Source organism: Pezoporus wallicus, unplaced genomic scaffold, assembly GCF_028554395.1.
Source record: "Pezoporus wallicus isolate ANWC-B61680 ecotype Strahan unplaced genomic scaffold, APGP_CSIRO_Pwel_v1 contig_6814, whole genome shotgun sequence".
Taxonomy (NCBI): Eukaryota; Metazoa; Chordata; class Aves; order Psittaciformes; family Psittacidae; genus Pezoporus; species Pezoporus wallicus.
The window spans coordinates 2,673,924-2,691,555 of NW_026639755.1; the positions used below are offsets into that span (position 1 = coordinate 2,673,924).

General features: G+C 45.9%; 1 protein-coding gene across 1 annotated transcript; it reads left to right on the forward strand.

Annotated features, from left to right (window-relative positions):
• Positions 1-4,667: 4,667 nt before the first annotated feature.
• GABRR3 (gamma-aminobutyric acid type A receptor subunit rho3) lies at positions 4,668-14,659 on the forward strand. The gene is given in 10 exon segments (XM_057415953.1): positions 4,668-4,677; positions 7,958-8,032; positions 8,840-8,923; positions 8,926-8,979; positions 11,529-11,595; positions 11,996-12,057; positions 13,405-13,439; positions 13,441-13,528; positions 13,531-13,570; positions 14,335-14,659. Coding segments are annotated over 10 exon segments (840 nt in total).
• Positions 14,660-17,632: the final 2,973 nt, after the last annotated feature.

Consider the following 17,632-nt stretch of genomic DNA (forward strand, 5'->3'; position numbering starts at 1 on the left):
CTCCGCTGCGCTCCTCATCCGAGCCCTCCGCGGGGAGCCTGTTCCTTCCTTGATCCCTTTTCCCTGCTGCCTCGACGGTGCCCGGACCTCGTCCCGCTCGCTCCTCCCGATGAGCGCTGCCGTTGTTCATCGCAGGCAAACCCCCCCCGCGACCCCGGAGGGCTGGATCCAGCCTTTCCCGTGCTGCTTTCGGGGATGGTCCTGGGTACCGCGGCTCGGCGCCCTTTGGGGGACCAGTCTCGCTGAGAGACCAGCCGCTGGGCCTCGCAGCAGCCACGCTGTGCTCCTCCGCACCCAGCACCATTGCAGCATCCTTCATCCCGCAGTCTCACCATAAAGGGATGGCTCCATCGCATCAAGTGCTTCCTTTTATTTCAATCCGCATGGAAAACAAACAAGAAAGATTCCCGCGTTCCCTACACTGCGCACTATTAACGCAGATCCCGCCGGCACACACTCAGTCCCGTGGCCGGACCCGACACCGCGGAGAACCGGGGCCAATCCCCCCCCACCCCAGCCCCAGCCCAAACCCCTCTGGAGAAAAGCAACCCGCAGCTACAGACCGAGAATCTGCCCGTGGCAGGGAAAAGGCAGAGACCACGACTACGGGCACAGGGAGCTGGGGAGCAGCAGCTGCTCCGCACCTCCGCCAGGCTGCTGACGGGAACACTAGGGGACACACACGGAGGGAAGGACCCCCGTGGAAAACCCGGGGATCAGCAGCTGCAGGAGCAAGGAGCGGGTTGGGAACCCCCGGGAATTATAAATAAAGAAATAACTCACCCACCAGCCAGAGCTCTTAAAAAAAAACACCAAAAAAACCAGAACAAAATCATGGCAAGAAGTTAAAAACCAAACCTGGAGCAACAAGAGAAAAGGTAAAATCTTACCACTGTTAGCAACTGTACAAGAAACTTTGCTCCTGCAGAACTGACGTTGTTTAAAGGGGACAGAGCATAAAACTAGACAGGGGAAAAGAAATCACTGACCCAGTGGTGCCCAATAGAATTGCTCAGCACCCACTGAGTGATGCCCAGCGGCGACCTGTCCCTTCTGGGTAAATCTCCCAAGTTTGTATACTGGGCATGACATGCTGTGGTATGGAATACCACTTTGGCTAGTTTGGGTAAGGTGTCCTGGCTCTTCTTCCTCCCAGCTTCTTGTGACCCTCCACAGTGGCAGAGCATGAGACTGAGAAGTCCTTGATCAGGGTAAGTGCTCCTGAGCAACAACTAAACCATCAGTGTGTTATCAGTGTTATTGCCAGAATAAAGCCAGAAGACAGCGCTGCACCAGCTACAGGGAAGAGATTTAATTCTATCCCAGCAAAAAACAAGGACAGATCCCTAAATAAGTAGTTTGTACCTTAAAATGTGGTTTGGAGCCCCGAAAGGACTCTTTCAATTGCAGAATATGTGAACTTTGGACCCTGAAAATGAGGCTTTGGAACCTAAAATGGGCATTGAGCCTTACAAGATGGGTTTAGACCCTGCAAATGAGGGTTTGGACACTTAAGAGGCTGCTTGGACTCGGAAAAATGCCTGGCTGGATCCTAAAAATGGCATCCTGGAATCTGAAAGGACTTTGTAAACTGAACCTGAGCCTTTGGACCCTGCAAATGAGGCTTTGAAGCAAAAAATGAGCCTTTAGAAGTGAAAACTAAGACTTTGGAAAGTCAAAAGGAGGTTTTGGACACTATAAATCAGGCTTTGGACTTCAGAGAGGAGGCTTTCCTTTCCTCCTTTCTCTTTCTCTTTATCTCTCCTCTCCCCCAGATCCTCAAGCTCTCCTGCTCCCATTCCTACCTCTGGGAAGCTGGGCTTCTTGTGATTGGTGCCTCTTTATCGTTTGGGTATTTTGTGTTTGTGTTGCTGTCCTATGTGCAGACATCAGGGCCATGCTGAGGATCCCCTCTGAGCAGGGACACTACACTTGGCCATGCTCTCCCTCTTTGTCAGCAGTGGCACATTTGCCTGCCTGAAGCCCCCCTCCATCTCCTCTCCACCCCTGGATCTGGTGGTGTCAGTGCTGTACTCGGTGGTGCCTCCAGCAGTGAGGAACCAGGAGCTCAGGGATGCTCTGAGGAAGCTGGTGCCTGGATGTGTTTCAGCAGCCGTACACTGCCTGCCTTACTCTGGCTCAGTGTAGGTCATAACAGGCCAAGTCTGCCTCTCCTGCTTTACAGTTGGTTTTTTTCCACTTCTGATGTTGTTGTCTTCAAAGACATGTCAGTATTCATCCCCTTCTACTTCAGTATCTGCCCATTTTGTGTGACCCACAGACTTCGTGTCAGTGGGGGTCTCATTGTATTTAAGGGAAATATATGATCCTGCAGCAATTTCATCTCTGTGATATGTCCCCAGTGTAGCAGGAATGAAGAGGGAATGAAATCAGCATTCTGGCTGCTCCAGCCAGCCGACACAGACACTGGATGAGCTGAGCAGGGCTGGTGCCTTACTGACAGACAAGGTGGGTCTGGCTGGAGATGGGGAGGGCAGCCATGGCTGCAGTGACCATGAGCTGCTGGAGAAGAAGCACAAGTAGCAGAATGACAGTGCAGGACTGTGGGAGAGCTGATTTCAGGTCGCTGAGGATCTGCCTGGGCTGTTCTGGAGGTAGAAGGGGCTGTGGGTGCCTCTTGGATCTTCAGGGACAGCATCCTTCAAGCCCAGGAAGAAGCCAGTCTGATGTGCAGGGATGAGCAGGGACCCCCTGCCCTGGGAGGTCCAACACAGCAGGAAGCAGGGAGGCTGGAGGGGAACAGGCTGCTTGGGGGGCAGACAGACACCCGGCCTGTGGGCACAGGGAGGGAGCAGATGAGCCAAAGCTTCCCTGTGGCTGGAAATGGCCACACATGTGCAGGACGCCCAGGAGGCATCTTCAGGATGTGCTCAGCACAAGGAGGGCAGCTGAGGGAGCCTTGGTCCCAGCGCCCAGTGGGGCAGGGGACAGAAGGACAAAGCTAGGATCAATACAGTTATTCCTCAGGATAAAGTTTCTCCTCTGAGAGTGCTGGTAGGAAATGGGTTTGGCTGAGAACCTGCCCGCACTCGATGTTTTTCTGTACATTCACCTATACATAAATAGAAGATTTTGCCAAATCCTCACACAGAAAGACAGAGAACACAGACCTGATGGCATCTCTCAGTGTGACAGCTGCCAGCCCCAGGGGTGGCCTTCAGAGACACGGGGTCCTCCGGAGGTAGCACTGGGTACATCTGGTCAGACAGGAGAGCGCTGCCTGAGAGCCTGAGGCATTTCTCATGTGTTGAAAGGATGAGCATGGCCTCATCAGCTGAAACACTTGAACACTTTGCATCAACTCTCCATGTTTTCCCATGATCCAAATGAGAGGTTTCCATGATGTGTGTTTAAAAACACAGCTGGTGAGGATGGAGAGATGCAGTAACAGGTACAGACATACTGGGGTGAGAAGATGGTGGGGAAGCACACTGGGTGTCTGCAGCCTGCAAAGAAACAGGCACAGGCATAGGACAGTGCAGGATGGGCTGTGGTGCACATGGCCAAAGGCACTGGCAAGGCTGAATGTCCCTGACAGAATCCAGGTCTTTGTCCCGTTGGCTATAATGTCCCTGCCACTAAGGCTTATGAGAAGGCACATCATCATCATCATCATCATCATCATCATGGCCATAGGGCAACAGTGCCTCCTTGCACCTCCCTGGGGAGGCCAGAAGGTGTCATCCCATCGTCCTTCACTTGGCATCACACTCCCCGCATTCCCAGGAAGAGCCTGAGCCAGGGGCTGGGGTCAGGGCTTTCCCGTCTTCCTTCATCACATAAACCAGGGGTGTTCTCAGCATCAGAGGTGCTGCACTTTGCCTACCCGTGATGATGGCCTCCAGTGCTCTGCTCTAACGAGTCCCTGGGGAGGCTCCGTCAGGAGCCCAGTGATGCTTCAAGGGACTTGGGAATTGCTCCCGAGTTTGACTTCTTGAGAGGGCTCTTCAGTCTCCTGCCAGTAGCTGAGGTTCATGGGCTCAGCACCAGCAAGGGGCTCATTCAAACACAGAAAGCCCCGAGGGGCCATGTCTCTGCTGGAATTTTTCTTCAGCTTCTCATGACTTGCACAACTCATTGCAGAGGTTTCCACTGGACACTGAGTGATGGAGATTGCAGAGGTTTCCTGAAGGAGGGTGTTTATTTCCTCACTTTGTTGAAGCTGAACCTCATCGGTGGCAGCTTCTACTTGGTGTACAGTTTAGGAGTGTGTTTCCACCCCAACCAGTTTCGGCTACCTTAGAGAGACCCTGGCTCCATATCAGTCGGAGAAGGCTGCTTTCACCTCTGCTACTGAAAAGTAATCAACTGCACACTTGAAAATGAAAAGTGATTTCTATGAGCAGCTCTTTGAAGTCATTCTTCCTAACTACACCAGGAAACCTCTCTAATAAGCTCTACAAGACTAGAAGGAAATTATGGGCAGAGACATTGTTTGTTAGTGCTTGATTCATTTTAACAAGCCCCACAGTGCTTTTGGTGCTGAGTCCTTGAACCTCAGGTGCTGAGAGGTGATTACACACACCTTGCCATAAGGCAAAGTCAGAAGAAAAACCGCAAGTAGCTTGAAGCATTAATGAGTCCCATTGAAGGCCATCACCAACACAGATTCCCTAGGGACTCACTGGAGGAGATAACTGAAGGCCATGATTGCAGGTAGGCAAAGGGAATGTGCAGGGAGATCAGATGCTGAGAAAGCCCTGGGTTTGCTTGATGCAGCAGAAAGGCCAAGCTCTGACCCCCAGGAAAGATGAAGTTGTGAATGCTCCATCCCTGGCAGTGTTCAAGGCCAGGTTGGACAGAGCCTTGGGTGACATGGTCTAGTGTGAGGTGTCCCTGCCCATGGCAGGGGGGTTGAAACTGGATGTCCCTTCCAACCCTAACTGTTCTATGATTCTATGGGAGAGATCTCCTGAACCGACCAAAGGGATTTTCCATACCATAATACATCATGTTCAGCAATAAACTGAGAGAAAGGAGGGGGCTTTGCTAGGTGGTGACATTCATTACTAAGACATTTGTCTTCCACAGCAACCCTGACACGTACCGAGCCTTTGACTCCCAGGAGGTGGGTGGACATTGTCTGTTGATGGGAAGTAGAGAACAAATCTCCGTTGGTTTTGTATTAACTGCCTTTACCCTGAACCACAGTTTTTATTCCCTTGTCCTGATGAGGAGAGGGAGTGAGAGAGAAGCTTGGTGGGCTCCTGATGGACAGCAAAATTTAACCCGCCACAGTCATCTGTCTGGTCCATCTCTCCTGCTACAGGCTGTGTTAAATTGATCTCGTTCAAGGACTCCCTGTGAATTGACATCTTCCACGAAGGAGCTAGAAGTTCATTTGTCCCATCGTACACAGAGGTAATGGAAACACTGCACAGTGGTGGTCAAGGGCTGCTCAGTGATGGAGGCCACCACTAAGTGGCTGCCAGGAGGACTTTGGACCATGGATGCTATCTGACCCTCATTGTTCAGCCAACTTGCTACTCACCACATCACACACTTCTTCAGTCCAGCTGTCAGCAGCCTGGCTATGAGGAGTCTACTATGAGCATGTCAGAGGCCTTGCTAAAGCCTGGGTACAAGACATCCCCTTCTTTTCCCTCCCACATGTGTTCTGCAACCCCTCTCTTGTCCTTCAAACACCTGGGGATGGCTGTGGGATGACGTGCCATATCACCTTCCTAGGTGACCCAGGCTACTCTATAACTCTGCCAATCCTTCCTCCTGCCCTTTTGGAAAACTGGTTTCAAGTCTCCCTTTTCCAAGACCTCAGGAACCTCTCTGACAGCTTTAGTCTTTCCAAGGTGTTTGCGGGAGGTCTCACAACGACGCTGGCCAGCCTTCTCCCTCTCTTTGACACCAAACACGTTCTCAATATCCCAAACCTCCAGAGGAGTGCCCGGGACACAACACACGCCTGTCCAGGTCCTCAGGGCTGGTTCGGAAGGGAACCAGAACTGATTTCTTCTTAAAAGCCCACCACCATGGGCTGTCTGTGCAGTTCACAGGTTTCCTGAGTGTTTTGTCAATGCCCATCCTTTGTGCTCCGCAGGCTGTAGCTGAGAGAACTGAAGCAGGGGTGAGGATGGTGTCAAAAAAGGGCAGTTTGAACTGTTTTCAGAGGGCTCTTTTGCCATCACACTGACAATGGTGAAGGTACTGGAGAAAGCAGTGGAACAAGTGCCATCCCTGGCAGTGTTCAAGGCCAGCCTGAACGGAGTCTTGGGTGACATGGTTTAGTGTGAGGTGTCCCTGCCTATGGCAGGGGGTTGGAACTGGCTGATTTTTAGGTCCTTTCCAACCCTAACTATTCCATTCCATCATATTCCATCCTATTCTATTCTATTCCATTCCAGCACTGGGACAAAACCACAGAAGAAGTGGTCTGGTACGCTGGGGCTACAAAATGCGTGTGGGACAAGAACGAAATCCTTGCTGGAGATGGCTGAAATCCCCCTAGCCAAGGTGCTGCTGTCTTCTGGAGACAACCCTTCCATCCATGACTCTTGCAGAGAGCACGCGTGGCCCTCAGCCCAGTACTGATCCTAGGATATGGCCACCAGCACGGTTCTGTGCATGCAAAAGGTGCAGGAAATAGCAGTGACACTGCTGTGAGCAGGGACTGTGCTGTCCCCAGACAAGGAACAGTCATGGTGGTAGAGCTGTAGCAAGTTTGGTGGAGCTACAGCAAGTTTTCATGTTTCCCAGCAGCAGCAGCCCCAGGATGAGGCCAAACCTACCTACAATCACGTGTCATAACAGACAGGAGGAAGAGATTTCCTCTTTCCATTGAACATTTTAGGTCTCCACATCCCCTCTCTCTTGGTAGGACACCAGTGAGTGAGAGCATTTCTTTCTCTGTTAGGAGCTTAAAGGAATTGTGAATACGTGGAGATGTTTGTGCCTCTCACTGCTTCATGCTCCCAAACTGTGCTCTGTGAAAAGTGAGAAATGCCATGTTCTAAAGGGCAGTGCCTCTTGTGCTTGCAGAACTGCTTCAGACTGCACACATCATACGCTTGTACAGATGTGGCTCTTCTATAGCACTCAATGAAAGGGACAGGCCCATCAGAGGAACTGCAGCTGCACCCAAGAGGTTTACATACTTAAAAATGTAGGATTCAGTTTGGGAAAAAAACTGAAAAATCAGACTAAAACATCAAATTACGTGCAAACTGTGACGTGAAAGGGAAATTTGGTATTATTTATCATATTTAAATTGCTGCCTTTAGCCTGTTTATTGGTTAAAATATCAAGGGATATTTATCTTCTAAACGTGGGTGAAAAAGCAGGTGGAATGCAAAATAATGTTTTTTTTTTCCAGATTTCCTTAAGCTTTTCAGAGTATAAGGCACCTAAATGGTGTAGGAGAAGAGAGTAAGCTTCCAGAAATTGCAGCTCAGCTTTTTATGCCATTAAACATTGCAACCATTCTAGCTGGGAAAATAGCACTTGGAATAATATTTGGTGTAATCTGTGATATTATCTACTTCAATCTTCAAGAAATCCAGTCAAGAAATGTGAGCTCTCCTTGTTTATCTTCCTAAGTGTAACCCTGCAAAGCAAAATGTATGAAAGGCTAATGAAGGATCAGGCCAGTAAAGGCTTTAAAAAACCAAAGGTAATGTACTTTCAATAAGAATCATAGAATAGTTAGGATTGGAAAGGGCCTTAAGATCATCTAGTTCCAACCCCCTGCCATGGGCAGGGACAAGGAAGACTAATCATGTTTAAAAACCATGTTCTCTCACTGATTTAGTTTTCTCTCGCCATCCTGAAGCAATTGCAGAAGCATCTCAAGACCCCAGAACTCAGTCATTAAGGGTTCTAAGCAGCAGATTGGTTGGGAATCTCGCTGAGTTGTCTGCCCAGCTCTAAGTGTGAATTTTCCCACTTCATTTCTGTTTTTCTCTTCCTTTCTGCACAATAACAGTTTCTGCGATGTGTTTCATGGGTTTCAATAGGTTTCCTCTGGACACTAGGAACTGCTCCTTAGAACTGGAAAGCTGTCAGTTTAATTCATACCTATTCTTCACACGTGCATTCTTATCAGCACTCTATCTTGTTAATAATACCTTTTTCACTTATGTTGACATGTGACCTGAACCCTTCAACCTGTACAGGTTAAACTGTGACCAGTTTGGGATCTTTCCAGAACTTAGTGAGCTTTGGGAAGATACAAAAAACCAGGATGCACCCTGTTTTGTTCTGACTGGGTTGATACCCCAAGGCCTGAATCTAGAAATGTTTCCTCTGTCAAAAATCATGTTTTATTTTTTTTCTTTTCTGAGAAAAAAAGTGCAAGTTAAAAGTAAAATGTCAATATTTAACCTCAGGGCAAAATGCTTGCATTACTCTGAAATACTTGCTTTCTCATGCTCAGTTGTCTAGTAAGTTGTAGAGCTGGGCAACTAAGGGTAATTCTGGTTTGCTAAGCCTTTTGCTATCTCAAAATCTATTTCTATTTGGATTATGAGTAAAACTGAGATCCTGGTTTGTTGTTTGGCCTTGGAAAAGAGAACAGATCCCCAGCGTTCAGGCAGTCTGCTCGGTGTCGCAGCTCCAGAGCTCTGATCTTAAGTACCCTGTGACCCATGTGTCAGGTAAACTGCTGGTAGGGCACAGGGCTGGGGTCCTCTTGGAACATGATGGAATGTGGTCTTTGAAACTTTTTCATGTCAGCTAAGTGGCAAATTGATGTGAAAATGTGTTTCTTTGGGGTTTTCCCAAATCGTTTGAGTGGTTTCCTATCCCTAAGAAAAGGAAACAGAAGCATTATACCAGAAGAGGTGATTTAGTTTTCCCTTCCTTATAGATGCAGACAATGAAGATGATTTGATGCTACACTGGAAACATGGAAACAAGTCTCTGAGCACAGATGAGCACATCTCCCTCTCCCAGTTTTCATTAAAGAATTCAGTGTTTCCAGTGGACTAGGTTTTTACAGCAGTACTGGTGTAGTGAGCCCCTGTCATTAGAAGAGAGAAGCACAGGACACAGTCATGCAGAATGACTTTTCAAGTTCAAATTCATTGCTAAGAAATGACTGTTACTGCTTTGAGATCTCAGCTAAAACGAGGTCTGTCAATCACACTGGTCTGTTGGCCCAGGTCCTTGGTTTTCCTTACATTACCAGTGTAATGCTTTCTGGATATTAGAAGAAGAGGCCATAATACTTGTCACTTAACATCTGACAATAAGAACTGGAAAAAATGCACAACCAAATACATTGGTGTGAGCTCTTGCAAACTTGTGGTGCTTCTCTTAAAGCCCTTGGAGTACTGGTTTTACAGGTATCTTTGGGAACTAGTTCTATAGAAAAGCTTGAAAAAGCAAACCCTAAGGGGTCAAATACTAGAGAGAAAACACGAGGAACCCCAGTGTGTTTTATTGTCTAAAATCTCCTTTTCGAAGCTGTAATATGGCGCTAAAAGTCTATTAACTAGAAGGTTTCCACATGGCAGCATTAATAACCTATTGAGGTCAAATTCATGGTTTTCTTAATGTTTCATGTTTACACATAAAGTTGCAGGGAAAAAATCCCTTTATGTCAGTGCTACATTGCTTAACTGTAGGTATCTGCCCCAGACAGGTTTTTATTTCTCCCTATAGAACTTGGAACTATACTTTCTGGCAAACTGCACAAGGCTTTAGGAGTTTATTATAGCCTTGATTTCATGCAAGTTGGGTTTTATTTGCTTTGTATTTGTACATGCAATTCTAAAGTCTTAAATACTACTCTATATAAGTAGCCTAACCATATGTTTTTAACCAGATCATATAGCATGTTTGTTGCTGTAGTGACCAGTCTGAGGCAATTCATTTCAGTGTGGGTATCATTCAGTGTGAATATATCATCTTGATATAGCACCTTAATATATCTGCCTTGATATCAAGGCAGATTAAGTAAATAGAAATTATTCCACATAATATGATGAAATGCCTACCACTTTGGGAAAAACCTTGAAGACATACAGGAAGGCTGCAAATAGATTTCTTTACTGTACTTTATTCATAGGACAGCTTCTTTTTGCATTTAAAAGAGATCCATTCAGGTCTGCCATGGCTCATACTGAATGCAGTAATATCAGTTTAAATTATGATGCAGCCGAAGCAGACATTCACAGCATGATCAGGTCCTCCATCCTTATCTCTTGCTCGTGTATAAGCTCCGAACACAGCTCCAGAGCCATTGTGAGCAGAGGGCGAGTGATACCTTACTATCATAACTGTGCCTTGCTGAGAGCTAAGTCAAATTTGTCCTTGTTGCAAGAAGGAGACTGGGATGTTTTCCACCAAACTGCTACCACTGAGTGTTGGAACTGGGTCCTAGGAACTCAGCTGGCTTCTTTCTGCCTTGCTATTGTCTTAGGCAAGCAAATATGGCCTTGTGCACAGCAGCGCAACGCCACACCACCCCGGTACCCAGCCCTGTGCAGCACCTGCACAGCACCTGCACAGCACCTTTGACTTTTTGCAGTGTAACTGCTTAACACTTACATGTAAATGTTTTGACAATGAGCTTATTCAGCAGGGTAAAGGTGGAAAGAAAGACCTTTTTTTAAGTCACCTAAACAATGTGTGTACCATATTTGTTCCTTAGAAAGAACACTGCCCTTTGTAAGCACATACTTTTCTTTGGCTTTGAGGTTTTCATTCTCACAGGAGCCTCCAGTTTCTCTTGTTTTTTTATTTTGCTTCTTGTTGGATGAAAATGATTACACACAAACCGTGCCCCTGAAAGTAAGGAGTAGTGGGGAACAATCAGCACAACTGGAGGAAGGCGGGAGGGAGTGAGAGAGCGGCTGCATGGTTCTGAGTTACATCTGGGCTTAAACCACGACAGCGTGTTTAATACTAGATGGGGGGGTTTGTTGATAGATTATGTCCTATAAAGCCCCTCTTTGTGATGGCACGACTGCTCCAACACAGGCTCGTCAATGTGTCTCTTTGTACTGGTCAGCAGACGCCGCGCAGCCAGGCATGTCTGTCTTCTCTTCACGACCCTGGTTTCCCTTCCGTTGCAGGAGGTACAGCACCCTTTCCGCTAAAGTCAATGCTCAGCAGGCAGACCGACCAGAGGGTAGGAGAAGCACTGCTTACCGCAGGGTATTTGCAACATGACATAAGGCAGGCTGCTTCTTGAGGGAGTGGGCTGTTGGCTTTTCTGTCCCCTAGCGGGACTGGACAGTTACATTCTGTCTGTATTCTCCCGGCAGTTTCACCTGAAGTCTGTTTAGTTCCTTTTTCAATTTCCTAACCTCAGCTATAATACCGTATTTTATTTCTGCACTCACGATGCTTTGCTCCCAAGGCAGCAGTATTTTAATGGTGGATGAAGGACAGATAATAAAGCACTATATAAAACCAAGGTGGCGGCAATATTTCTTAGGTATTTACTATTAATGATGAGAATACACCATTCAAGCTGAAAGGAGAAGGCCAGTGAATAGAGCTCACAAATAAAACAGCTCTCTTCTCCCCCCAGAACAGGTTTTCAATAGGTTGGTACAATCAACTTTTTATAAACTTTTTTGTGCTACAATCCTATTTCCCTGCCATACTGATGATGATGAAGACAGGCTGAGAAAGTTGGGGCTGTTCAGCCTGGAGGAGAGAAGGCTGAGTGGAGACCTCATAGCAGCCTTCCAGTGTCTGAAGGGGGCCTATAGGGATGCTGAGGAGGGACTCTTCATTAGGGACTGTAGTGACAGGACAAGGGGTAACGGGTTCAAACTTAAACAGGGGAAGTTTAGACTGGATATAAGGAAGAAGTTCTTTCCTGTGAGGGTGGTGAGGCACTGGAATGGGTTGCCCAGGGAAGCTGTGAATGCTCCATCCCTGGCAGTGTTCAAGGCCAGGCTGGCCAGAGCCCTGGGTGATATGTTTTAGTGTGAGGTGTCCCTGCCCATGGCAGGGAGGTTGGAACTGAATGATCTTAAGGTCCTTTCCAACCCTAACTATATGATTCTATGATGTCTTGGGTTTCATTTTGGATTGACAGAAGAGACATTGCTGTGAGGGTATCACTTGGTAAACCTTTAACATAGGTTTACCTTTAACAAACCTTTAACAAACCTGAAACCTTTAACTTCTGGGAAGTACAGAATGGACAAGGGAGGGGTTTTGAAGTTACCTTAGCTTCTTATTTACACTTATTTAGCTTCTTATTTGTTAGTTGAAAAACAAATTATGGTACCTCCTACCTCCTTTTATTAATGCATCCAGCAACTCCTTTTGTTTATAAGGAATTTTAACTTCATCTTTAAAAAGCCAGTTTTAATTCTCAGTAGGTCATTTGTAATGCTGTCAAGATGCTTTTGCTAATCATGTTCTTTAATTTATATATGGATTTCTGCAGACGGTTATGCATCAGGAGTTCTACGAATAATGCACATTTCATTAGCATAAGCATACATAATTTATAGGCAATGTTAACAGCACAGTTTAAAAAGCTTAGCTCCCTAGCCTAGAGTATACATATTTCAAGTAAATTGATTTCCTCTTATGCGGTATACTTCAAACACCATCCTTCAATCTAAGCAACGTGCAGAGAGAGAGAGGGAAAACTCCTGTGTGTTACAATGGACTTGAACCAGCATAAAACTGGAGAAGGTCTACAGTGAGACCCAGCTGAAAGGCCAATGCTATCAGCCAGTGCTGTTTCACTGAGATGTCCTCACTTCCAGTGTTAATATTCATCTCTTTAAAAGCAGGGCCTCATTTGGTTGTTGGTCTTGGATATTTTTCTGAGACAGAGCAAAACAAAATGAGACTAATTCCTGCATGTAAGAAGAGATTGAAGGGATGAGGGTGGAATTCTAGACACACTGAAGTAAACAAAACCTGTTTCTTAGTTTCAACAGATACAGCATTCTTATGCTAGTGCTTTTAGAGAGACATGGATTATGACAAAGACAGACAAGCTGATACATGCTGTCAAGAAGTACAATTTGAGAAGGGTTGGGAGGGAAATGAGTGATTCTTTAGTGCTCTGGGACAAGAAGGTGTGCTGTGGAGCCCCTGGCTCTGGGACGTGAGGGAAGCCCACAAGCCTGCTTTCACATCTCTACAGCAGTACTTGAAGCTGTCACAGAAATGTGGTCCTTATGCTGCTGAATCACCAGTCTTGTGTTCCCACTGTTCAAACGTGGTGTGCTGCAGCTCTAACTGCACACACTGAGCAGAGAGATGATTTACTTGTTTCAGTCTTGTATGTGATACGTCCTTCATGGTTCACTCCGCTTTTCAGAGCCTGTGCAGTGAAGTTAAAGGCAGTGTCAATGATATGCCCCCAAAGAGCTGCGCTGCCCAAGCAAAGCTGAGCTGAACAGAACCAAGTGGCCAATATTATGATAAGCTCCCTTTTTCCTTTGGCAGGTATAACTACAGCGCTGACAATGTCAACCATCATTGACAGGAGTAAGCGCCTCAATGCCTCAAGTGTCTTACATAAACCTTTTTGTCTTCTTGTCTGTCATCGAATATGTACCAGAGAACTATCTCATACAACTGAAGAGAGAAAGCAACTGAAAAATGGGGCAAGGTACAATCCTCTCTGTGTTTAGTTGCCTTCAGAAAGCACCACAGAAGCCACAGAGTAATCCTGATAGATCGCTGTGAGAGCACTGCAGTAGCCACATCTGTGACTCCATTCTGTATCTTCCCTTATTTTACTTGGCTGAAGGGAGGAAATCTATCATCCTCTCTGAGATGCTGAGAAAGCTGTGCTTTCTCTCCCTTCCTTTTCTTGTGGCAGAGGTTAGGGAGTTCACCTCCTGATTCCCCTCTCCCCAGAGGAAGGTGATCTTCATTCTCTTCTCAAATACCTATTGATCAAAGTGGTTTTCTTCTCTCTGAAATACACCACAGAATGCAGTCATGGGATTTTCCTTCCCATTTCCTGTGAAGCAGAGTGCATTTTTCCTTCTGCTTTTCCATTTTCAATGGAAATGACGATGAGTTTAATGACGCCTTTTTGTCCCAAGACCAGAAGAATGACAAGGTCATTCTTAGCAAAGTGTGCCTGAAGCGGAACTGTGCACAAGTTAAACATTCACTTTCTATGAAGCACTCACTTAAAACCTTTGATTCGAGAATATCCCCTCATGGAAACTCCTTTGTTGAAATATCAGAGTTAAAACCACAGAGTTTTTGTTGTCTGTGGGGCAGACTCTACAGACAGCAATACTGTGAGGGAGCCCTGTTCTCCATATGCTCTCCACAGAAGGAACAACACTGAAGAGAAAGCTTGCTTTGTTTTCTGGTTTATTTATTTCTGATTTACTAACATTCTCCTGCTAGATACAGAATAACTATTCTTTGTTGCCAGGCTTCAGGAATGTATAGTATTGATGCAGTGCAAGCAATGGCTTTCGATGGCTTCTTTCACGACACGGATGTGGGCATGGACCTGACTGCTTTCCCAGACCTCTGTGAAGAGAATGAGACATGGGCACATGCAGACAGCGTCTCCAATGTGAAAACAACTCACATAAAGAGGAAGAGATCTGTGAAGGGAAGTGTGAGCAGGATTATATTACAGGACAATCATGTTATTGATACATATTCCAGGATTATATTCCTCAGTGTGTATACTGTGTTCAACTTTTTTTACTAGGGCTTGTCCATATGAACAAAGCCGATTATAAGCTAGACAGTAATTTGTGTATGAGGGTAACATTGTGCTTTAAAAACAGTGCAACAGCAGTAGAGGGAAGGGTTAAAAGCTTCCAAAACTGACTTCTGCATCGTACCAAGGCTGGTTCAGTTAGCAGCAAAGCTGTTAATGAAGAACTCCCAGGAGTCTGGTTTCTTCTTCCACTGGGCTGTTGCAGTGCTCCATTGGAGCAATCCAATGCACAAGCTACTACTGCAGTAACGTAGAAGCAGTTTGCTCACTAAGGGAACCCTTTGTCATACACCTGAACAGACAGCATCTCGCACTTGAGGTATTAGCCAGGCAGAGATTGTAGGAAACCTGTTCAAGAAAACAAACCAACCACATCCTCAGCAGAACCTGGTTCTTCTGATTTATGTTGCATATGTGAGCTTGGGGTTCTACCCCATTCCCCCTCCCCTTGGCTTTTGAGATTGGATGTTACAGTAAGGAGGAGCTACATACACCTGCTTGCAGGAGTGATCCCCAGCACTGTTCAAGATACCACACTGAGACACATGGGAAATAAAAGGAAGCAGCTGTGCCCTCTACAGGAATCCTGTTGGTCCCAGATGAATCCTGCATGCAAATATCCTTAGGTTCAAGCTAAGGAGGTTGAGTTAGGAATGTTCAGGAACACACACAAAAAGTGTTCATGGCTCCAGAAAAGAATCAAGATTATTTTTGTGACTTTCCCAAATTAGGAGGATTTTCCACTGTCGTGGTTTAAACTCAGCCAGACAGCTCGTTCACTCACTCCCCCCCTTTCTTTCCCTCTCCCCCTCCTCGCTCCCAGTGGGATGGGGAGGAGAATCTAAAGAATGTAACTCCCACGGGTTGAGATAAGAACAGTCCAGTAACTGAGGTATAACACAAATCACTACTGCTACCACCAATGATAATAATGATAAGAGAAAATAACAAGGGAAGAGAATACGATACTGCCCGCTGAAATGAGTCCAACCCAGAAGACCCCGTGTCCTTCTGGGTAACTCCCAGTTACCCCCCCGGGCATGATGTGCTGTGGTATGGAATACCTCTTTGGCTAGCCTGGGTCAGGTGTCCTGTCTCTGCTTCCTCCCGGCTTCCCCTCCTCCCTGGCAGAGCATGAGCCTCACAAAGTCCTTGGTCAGGGTAAACATTACGTAGCAACAACTAAAAACATCGGTGTTATCAGCACTGTTCCCAGGCCAAAAGTCAAAACACAACGCTGCACCAGCTACCAAGAAGGAGAAAAACTGACTGCTACTGCTAAACCCAGGACATCCGCTTACATTCCTTGGGTTTATCTGTCATTGAATGGAGTGAGTTTATATTTACCAAGTCAGGTCAAAATGGTAATTCGTGGTAGCAAAAATGTCACAAGGTCAATGCTTGGTCATTGCTTGGTCAAGATTAGGAAATGGGAATAAATTTGGAAGCCTGAACCATGCTCTGGTTTATTTGTTTTTCCTGCTCCAGTATTGCTTTGCTCATCACATGGTGATGTCTCTTACTGCTTCCAAAATCTGCATTTACCAAGCTGGAGTGACAGAGCTGGAGAAGCTGGTGACACACTGCATGCCAGGTGACTGAAATCTGATGGAGTGGGGACTTTGGCAGCCACTGCACTGCCAAACAAACGGCCAGAGCTAAAACAGCTTTGATACTCTTCCAGGAAATCCCGTCACGGAAAGCAGAACCGTATCGGGCATGGCAATGCTGGGAACGTAAAGCGAAAGGACACACAGGCTTTGGCAATAGCACACTTAGACCTCAACCTGAGAAAATGTATAATATAGATGTATAAAAACATTACCATGACATCCTTGTTACTGCACTGCCATTATGGAGGCATCCTGCACAGATGTTCCACATTGCCTGAGAAGATCCCATCTAATTGCTCGAGATGTGTAATGTGTCCTAAACTTTTCTCATCAACTATCACAACAATGTTTTCCATAGCTTTTATTATCTGCCTTACAGGCAGAGGTATTTGTTGTGTAGTCACCAGTGGATCCTCAGCCTCCAAAAGACAAAACTCCCCTTGTGTTTCTTGACCCAAATCAATTCCCTCTTCCAAATTTCTTACAGGATCTGCAGCAACAGAAGCCCTGCAGGCAGCACCTAAGCTCCATGTAGGCTGTCCAGCAAACAGGCCCACACAGGGAACTGTGCAGGAGAAGAGATTCCTGCCTGCATTTACCTTTCAGGCATATCCTATAGAGGTGCCTGAAAGCTGCACAGATTGCTTTGGTAGAGGAAACTGTCAGTTATTTTCAACTGTGAATGTAACCATTGGCAAAACAGATAGTATATAGCAAGTTATAAGATTGCACATCATGGTGATGAAACTTAACTGCATGCTTTTACAGCGAGGCTTATAATTTTTATCTTCTTAATGCAGTGACAGGGATGATATCAAGATCAGTTATACTTCAAAAAATCTATTGCTTGTATAAATAGTGAAAAATAGCAAACGGTATTTAAATACATTATTTCTTGTTTAGAGGGTGCAGGAGAGCTGACAAAAAATCATATGACTCTTGTCTGAGCCTTGTACTATCTTCTAGAAAAAGATGGTAATAAATACTTCTAGTCAACTTGTCTACACAAGCCAGCACGGAAGTGTGTTTTCCATTCCTATTACTTGTGGCTGGTTTTGCAGCCACTCAAAAGTACAGAGTTTACATCGCATTTACTAACAGCTAAACCATCATGGACATTACATAAATACATACTTGTTTGACTATTCATCCTAGTGGTATTCAAGCAGTTATGCTTATAATACTTTGTGGATTTTTGGAACAGAAATAAGAGCTTGTAATGGTTTCTGTGACCAACTGAGGTGCAGGATGTGGTCTCCCTATTTTTAGCATCTGCTGCTACACCCATCTGTAGTAAGAAAACATCCTGTAAGTCTTGATGTAGGTGAGGCAAACTTCTAAGTCTGGAGGACTACTTTATTCT